The 8,026-nt window shown below is 48.6% G+C and overlaps 1 protein-coding gene across 1 annotated transcript in view; it reads right to left on the reverse strand.

Annotated features, from left to right (window-relative positions):
• PRPS2 (phosphoribosyl pyrophosphate synthetase 2) overlaps positions 1 to 3,350 on the reverse strand; it is a 34,296-nt gene extending 30,946 nt beyond the window's left edge. The window contains exon 1 of the mRNA XM_044234672.1: positions 3,158 to 3,350. Within this exon, the coding sequence (XP_044090607.1) occupies positions 3,158 to 3,279 (122 nt within the window). The 5' untranslated portion in view covers positions 3,280 to 3,350. The remainder of the gene's footprint in view (positions 1 to 3,157) is intronic.
• Positions 3,351 to 8,026: the final 4,676 nt, after the last annotated feature.

Raw genomic sequence — 8,026 nt, forward strand, 5'->3', positions numbered from 1 at the left:
CAATCAGCTCCTTGCGGGGGTGGGGGGGGTGCTGAGTCTGCCTCCCTGCTTGTGCCTTTTCGCTCTCTCTCTCTGACAAATAAATATATAAAACATTTTTTAAAAGATTATGTATTTATTTACTTGACAGACAGAGATCACAGGTAGGCAGAGAAGCAGGCAGAAAGAGAGGAGGAAGCAGGCTCCCCGCTGAGCAGAGATCTGATGCAGGGCTTGATCCGATCCCAGGACCCTGGGATCATGACCTGAGCCGAAGGCAGAGGCTTTAACCCACTGAGCCACCCAGGTGCCCCTAAATACATAAAGCATTTTAAAAAAAAAGTGGGGAACAACAAGGAACAGGTGCCTGGCTGGCTCAGTTGGATAAGCATGCTACTTTTGATTCTTGGAATTCTCAGTTTGAGCCCCACGTTGGTATAGAGATTACAAAAGAAAAATCAAAACTTAAAAAAAAAAAGTGGAGAATGAAAGGAGCGATGACCAGGAGACATTAAAGCACATTTCTGGTCCTGGCTCTGGGGAGAGGTTCAGGAAGCTTACACGAACTAAATCAATTTCCTCTTCTTTTTACCCCGTTTCTCATCTCTAGGACTACACAGTAAAAACCAGATCACTAGTACAATACCTAGTTCAGAGAGGACTGTTTGTAAAAATCAACCTCTGGACCTACACAGTTCATGGGAAAGAGAAAAGTCAGGAAGCTAACCTGTTATATTCCAAAAATAAAAACATAAAGGGGCGCTGGGGTGGCTCAGTCATTAAGTGCCTGCTTTGGCTCAGGTCATGAGCCCAGGGTCCTGGGATGGAGCCCCGCACAGCGGGCTCCCTGCTCAGCAGGAAGCCTGCTTCTCCCTCTCCCTCTCCCCCTGCTTGTGTTCCCTCTCTTGCTGTTTCCCTTTGTCAAATAAACAAAACCTTTAAAAAATATATATATATATATATGTATATGTGTGTATATATATATATAAAATGTTGGGGCACCTGGCTAACTCAGTCGGGAGCATTGGAGTCTTGATCTCAGGGTAGTGAGTTCAAGCCCTTCCTTGGGCACAGAGATTACTTAAAAAAAAAAAATAGGGGCGCCCGGGTGGCTCAGTCACTTAAGCGTCCGACCCTTAATTTCGGCTCAGGTCCCGATCTCAGGGAACGGGGATCGAGCCCCGTGTCGGGCTCTGGGCTCAGCTCGAGTCAGCTTGAGATTCTTTCTCCTTCTGCCCCTCCCCCTGCTCACGTGAGCTCCAGAGCACGGCCTTGCTCTCTCTAAATAACTAAATAAAATCTTCGAAGAGTGAATGGTTAAAAAACAAAAAAACCAAACACAAAATAAAAAAAATACGTAATATAACTATACAAGCAATTCCCAGACGTCACGTAGAGTGGTTTCTGAGACCTCATGATTTCTAGTTAGCAGGTGGTCACTATAAAATACTCAAAAACCAAATAAAACTGAGTTAAACATACAACCGTACTTCAAGGTCCGAATGAGTTTCCCCCAAAGGTACGCACAGTATTTTGAGCAAAAATCCAACAATGCCTTTGCAATGGACTTCTGAGATTAACTATGTTCCAGCAACAAAGGAGGGCGCTGCACGGAGAGAACAGGGAAGGGCAACGTATTTGCTTTCAAAATCCACTTCACGCAGAAATTTCTCCTTTACTTACACGATGCCACCTCCCAAACAAAAACTAGTAGCCCACTCTTGTTACGGCTACTGAAACTTGAATAAGACTGGCAAGATATTACAACGTTCAAGCCCCGCTACACTAGCCTTTTCCCGAGGCCGCCACCATGCTTCCAGACTTCTCTACTAAACTCCGCAAAGCGGAAACGTTGGGCTCAAGGACTCCCGGCAGGTAGAGCACCTGCTACTCGTTCGCAAACGTTTCTTCACTTACATTATCAACGGGACTATGTATGTATAGTGACTTCCCACTGGGAAGAAGGGTTTCTCAGATCCTATAAAGCTGACTCCACAAACACCACTGTCCCCATATTTCTGTCTCTAATTCCTTAGCATCTAAGACATTTTTGACTAATCCAAAAGTCACCCAGGTTTTCTTCTACAAATGTTTCCTTCTAGGCTTCACATTTAGGTCCACGATCCATTTCAAGTTCATTTCTGAAACGGTGGGAAGCAGAGATGTTGTTTGCTGCGTTTTGGCAGCTCACACCAATTGCTCCCTCACCACTTGTTCAAAGTGTTGGTTGCTCTGGACCTCTGCCAGACATAAAAATGATCAGCAACTGCGTACGGTGCTGGACGCTTGAGGGAGAGAGCTGAAAAGGAGACCCACTTGAAACCGGTCAAAGAGCTTTGTGGACTCAGGCAGGTGGAAAACGGAGCCCCTGTCCCGTTTCGTGGTGGGGGAGGGGAGCGGGGGGTTGAGAGCGGGGGCGGGGGGGGGCACCGGTCTGACCTCACTGAACGGAGGCGACCACGGCTCCTGGACCCGAGACACGGGTAGCGGTTACGCGGGCCAGGGCCTTGCCGCTGGACACAGCAGAGTCCCACAGCTACGAACATGACCAAAAGTCTATCACCTTTGAGGCAGAAAAAGGAGAGGAAGCCCACGGGAACCAGCACGTGCGCTCGGGCGCTCGGCGCTCTTGAAACCCGCCGCACAAACACCGCCTCGGCTCAACCCAGAGGTCGGCGCCCGGGCTGCTGGGGAGTCACCTGCGAGCTTCTGAAAGCGCAGACTCCCACCCAGCCGTGGGGCAGGCAGGGGAAGCGGCTTTCCGAACGACCCCAGGTGAAGGCAGCGCGCAGCCGGGGCTGGGGACGTGGGCGGAGCCGTCCCTCGCACGCCGGGGGGTTTGGGACCAGCCTGGAGGGGGACGGGGAAACCGGACGGGCACAGCCGGGGACGTCCCTCGCCGCGTGCCCGGCACCGAGGCGGTTCCCGCCGGCCTGCGCCCACCTCTCCTCGACGCTGTGACCGCCCCGAGGTCGCCCTTCCGGGCCAGGGGCCGCCCTCCTCCGCGTCTCCCGGGCGCCGCAGCGGTGGCGCGGAGGCCGCGTCGTGGCCGTCCCGCCCCGGAAGGGGGAGCGGGCGGCCGCGGAGTGGTCCCGGGCGGGCGACGGTCCCGCCCGGCCCCGCAGCCGCGCGCCCTGCGCCTTCCCCGGCCCGGCCCGGCCGCCGGCGCGGCCCCCACCTGGTCTCCTGGTTGCTGAACTTCTTCGTGACCACCTTGCCCAGCTCCAGGCCCAGCCGGTCGGCCACGCGCTGGGACAGGTCCTGGTGCGAGCTGCCGCTGAAGAGCACGATGTTGGGCATGGCGGAGGCGGCGGTGGCACCGGAGGCTGCGACGCGAGCGGGAAAGCGCGGCTGTCGACCAAAGGAGGAGCGGAGTGGAAGGGAGCTGCAGGGGGCGGAGTCGGGGCGGGGCTCGAGGGGGCGGGGCGGGGCGGGGCGGAGCTGAGGGGGCGGAGGCGCGGGAAAGCGCCGCGGCGAGACCGGGAGGAGGAGGAGCTGGAGGGGGCGGAGCCGAGTAAGGGGGGGCTGAAGAGGGAGCGCTCTGGGCCCGGTTTTTGACCTTTCTGCCCTGCCTGGAGAGGGAGGGCCGATGTACCAGCTTAACTGGGCACCGAGGGAGGGTGCAGGAAGAGGCGACGGACGTGCCTAGCAACCAGGAGCAGCCCCCCCAACCCCGAATACCCCCAAACCCACTGCAGACGACTGTGTGCCACTACGAGGGTCTCTAAAACTGTGGCCCGCGGGTCACACCCACGGTGCTGTTTGTACCAGAGACCTAAACATTGTTCTTACACGTGAACACTTGCAATCTGTGTGATCTATAGCTGTACCACGTTCGCAACTCAACTAAGAAAAATAGTATCCCCATCAAAAAAACAAAAAAAACAACCCCAAAAAACCCCTTTCCTCTAATTAGTAGTGTGTACTGCAAAATGTTGTACTAAATTCTTATATTTTGTCAATAAAAATACTGTGAAAATTTGTTTTCTCTCATTCTGTAAGGACCTACATAATAACCTCTCCATTTTGCTTGGTGGCCCACAAAACCTAAATTATTGGCTATCTAGTCCTTATTCAAAATTCGCTGATGCCTGAATTACAGAATGGCCCTGTGTCCTTGAAAAAGTCATGAAACCCATGGCCCTCTGAGCCCTGACCGCAGATGGAGGGGCAAGGTTGCTCTCCATGGTGATGGTGAAACTTGATCAAATCAAGGCCCCTCCAGATACCTCATTTTTAGGTAATCAGGTCAGTTTTGCAACTTCTTGCCTGATCCCAGGAACCTCACCCCCAGCGGCCCCAGTCCCACCAGGTGGTGTCATGTCATCGCCCCATCCATGCCCTGCCAGAGCTCTCCATAGCCCTGGAGTCTGCTGCCTTTCCCTCCCTCCCTGCATACTGGATCCAAAAAGGTTTTCTCAAGCAGATGCAGTCCTGGAGCCAAGCCCTGTGCACAAATCAAATGTAGGGGAAAGAAACGTATTACGTGGAACAGAGGACCTGCATGTTAGTGATGCTGGCGAGTTTCATGCTTCTCAATGACAACAGATTAAACAGGTCAGATAAATGGCTGGTTTTTACCTACTGTGGCCAAGAGTTGGCCCTCCGTCCACACCAAAGTCCTCCTGCGGGCGGGCTGTAGCCCACTGTAACCTGATTTCCTATAACTGGGGTTTGGGGGATTCCTGGGATTATTCATGTAATTGGAACTTTTCATCTGGGTCCATGCACTTTTCAAATGTACCTAGCACACTGAGTATTTAAACTCCTGAATCTGTCTGCTTACCAAAAAACTGTCCCAAACCACCAATTCTGGCAGCATTTCTGCCTCGTTTCATTCTTCCTGGGGACATGTATGTGCTCTAATATTAAAAAATAAAAAACACAACACTACTTGCAATGATTTATTACCTATGTGGTTTACGGTTAATTACCATAGCAATGAGATTTATACTGATACTCAACCATATGTCTAAAATTTTTATTGAATGAGTCTGCTAATGTAATTATTTTTAAACTCTCCTAATAAAATTTTCTACTAACAATATTTACTGTAATTTTTATGTCCTTAAAATTTTTCTCATAGACAAGCTATATACATGTTCTTTTCAGGGGGAAAGCGGCTTCTGGATAGCGTGGCAGGCCTTGGTAATTGGGTAACAAAACTGACAGACTCTACCTTACAGTAGAAGTTAAAGCCCCTGGTCTCTGAGTATGTTAATGGTCAGGGGCTGGGAAGCTAGGGTTGAATCCTCACAAACCATGATGTCAATACTACCAAGGAGAAGCAAGATCTAGGTGGGGAAAACTTACCAAATGGTTGTTGGTTCAACTCTTTGATGAGGTACTAGGCTTGAATGCTGAGGGTAAACTGGGATCATCCAAAATCATCATGAGAGGGGCGCCTGGGTGGCACAGTGGGTTAAGCCTCTGCCTTCGGCTCAGGTCATGATCTCAGGGTCCTGGGATCGAGCCCCACATCGAGCTCTCTGCTCGGCAGGGAGCCTGCTTCCCCCCCTCCTCTCTGCCTGCCTCTCTGCCTGTGATATCTCTCTCTGTCAAAAAAAAAAATTAAAAATCTTTAAAAAAATCAAATCAAATCAAATCAAATCATCACGAGTAGCAGACAGTCCAGAAACCTGTCTGTGGTATATCTATGCGGGATTTAAAGAACCACTGTAGGTGAGTTCGTTCAAGAGCAGACATTTTCTCTCCAAAGCCCTTTATCTTTGACCCAAAGGACCCAGGCTGTGGTGCCAAAACCCTGGTCTAGAGCAGGTTTCTCAACCTTGGCACTACTGACATTCGGGCTGGGCAATTCCTTGTGATGGTGCTGTCCTGTTCATCGGAGGATGTTTAGCGACATCCTTGGCCTCTACCCACGAGATGCCAATGGCACCTTCCGACCGGCTATGACAATCGGGTCTCTGCAGACATTGCCAAATATTCCCCAAGGAGGAAAATCTCGCCAGCTTGATAACCACTTGTCTGAATGCACTCCTGTCCCTCTCCTCCACTCGGATGAGCAAATACTCATCGAGCCTCTGGTATTATCAAATTTGCCAAGTCCCATTGGTCAAAGCAAGTTATGTGGCAAAACCAGCATCAGGATGGTATGCGGCCACATGCGGGCATCGAGACCAGGTCTGCTAGTCCACCAGAGATCTACCACAGCGCGCTTCTTGGACGGAATGTGGAGCTGAGAGAGCCTCCAGGAAAATGGACCACACGTACAAAGAAAGACTCAAGACTCAGGATGGAGAGAACATACGCCATGTGTATATGTGATCTCAGATTTTGGCCATATTGTAAAATGGCCATTATTTTAAGACATTATTTTAATGTTAGTGGAGAAAACAAGATATTTCCACTGTTGGCCTCTCACGTCACTGACTCATCAATAGGACTACTATGAGAAACACTGATTTGAGTTTACGAGCAGTTTCACGTTTTATATTCCCCACATCATTTAGCCAAGATCTTTGTATATAGTAAGAACTCTCAACATGTACAGAATGAATTTATTCCCAACTACCCTAGGGCTGAGAAATGGAAGAAATGGCCCAAAGTTACACAGCTAGTAAAAGGCAGCAAGGGAATCAGAATGCAGACCTTTGAATTCGTCCTTTCTCTCCAGAACAGTGATGCCCAAAAGTAGTATAATGCAAGCCACATATGTAATTTACATTTTTCCGTAGCCATATTTAAAGAGAGCAAAAACCAGGGCACCTAGGTGGCTCAGTTGGTTAAGCATCTGCCTTTGGCTCAGGTCATGATCCCAGAGTCCTGGGATCGAGCCCCACATAGGGCTCTCTGCTCAGCAGAAGCCTGCTTCTCCTTCTCCCTCTCCCCCTACTTGTGTTCCCTCTCTCGCGGTCTCTCTGTCAAATAAATAAATAAAATCTTTAAAAAATAAATAAATAAGATAAAATATTAAAAAATAAGTAAAAAGAGTAAGAACAGTGACGTTATTTTAATGATACACTTTATTTAACCTAATATGTTCCAAATGTTAATCACTCCTACATGTATCAATATTAAAAAATTAATGAGATATTTTGCTTCCTTTTTTAATTTTTGCTCACATGAAGTCTTTGAAATATACTTTACAACTACAGCACACCTCAATTTGGACTATTTTTCAAGGGCTCAACAGTCACGTGTGGCTGGCAGTTGCTTTAAGAGCAAGAAGCTCTAGAACATTGGTTCTTAAGAGCAGTGTCAAGACACCCTTCTGCATTCATTCAATTGTGTGCATTTCTTAGGAGTGTGGCGAATAATTTCTAACTAATTATAAACTGCTAGAGTTTATAAATAATTTGCTTTAAGATGCAAGTTGAAATAAATACAAGTTTATTCTCTATTAGTGATATTTTCACTCATAATCAAGTTTTTTTTCCTGATTCTTATTTCTATATCATCTCCTTTTACTTTCTTTCATTTAAAGAAAAAAAATTTTAATAGAGAAGAGTAGAATTAACATCCATAAACCAATCACCTAGATTTAGCAACTACCAAAATTTTGCTAGAGGGGCACCTGGGTGATTCAGTGGTTAAGCCTATGCCTTTGGCACAGGTCATGATCCTGGGGTCCTGGGATTGAACCCTGCATTGGGCTCCCCGCTCAGCAGGAGGCCTGCTTCTCCCTCTCCCATTCCCCCTGCTGTGTTCCCTCTCTTGCTGTGTCTCTGTCCAATAAATAAATACAATCTTAAAAAAACTTTGTTTTGCCAGATTTGGGGTGTCTGGGTGGCTCAGTTAGTCAAGCTCCTGATTCTTGATTTTGGCTCAGGTCATGATCTCAGGGTAGTGAGCTCCACGTGTGCAGCCCTGCATTGACCCCCACATGGACCACCCCCTTCCAGCCCTGCTTTGCTGCGTCAGCACTCTGGAGAGACTGCTTCCCCTCTCCCTCCCCCGCTGCCCCTCTCCCCACTTTCATTCTCTCTCTTAAATAAATAAAATAAATCTAAAAACAAATTGCCATATTTGCCTCATCTGTTTTGTCTGATGTAAACTACAGTCATTGTATATTCACCTCTAAATT

Source organism: Neovison vison, chromosome X (genome assembly GCF_020171115.1).
Source record: "Neovison vison isolate M4711 chromosome X, ASM_NN_V1, whole genome shotgun sequence".
Taxonomy (NCBI): Eukaryota; Metazoa; Chordata; class Mammalia; order Carnivora; family Mustelidae; genus Neogale; species Neogale vison.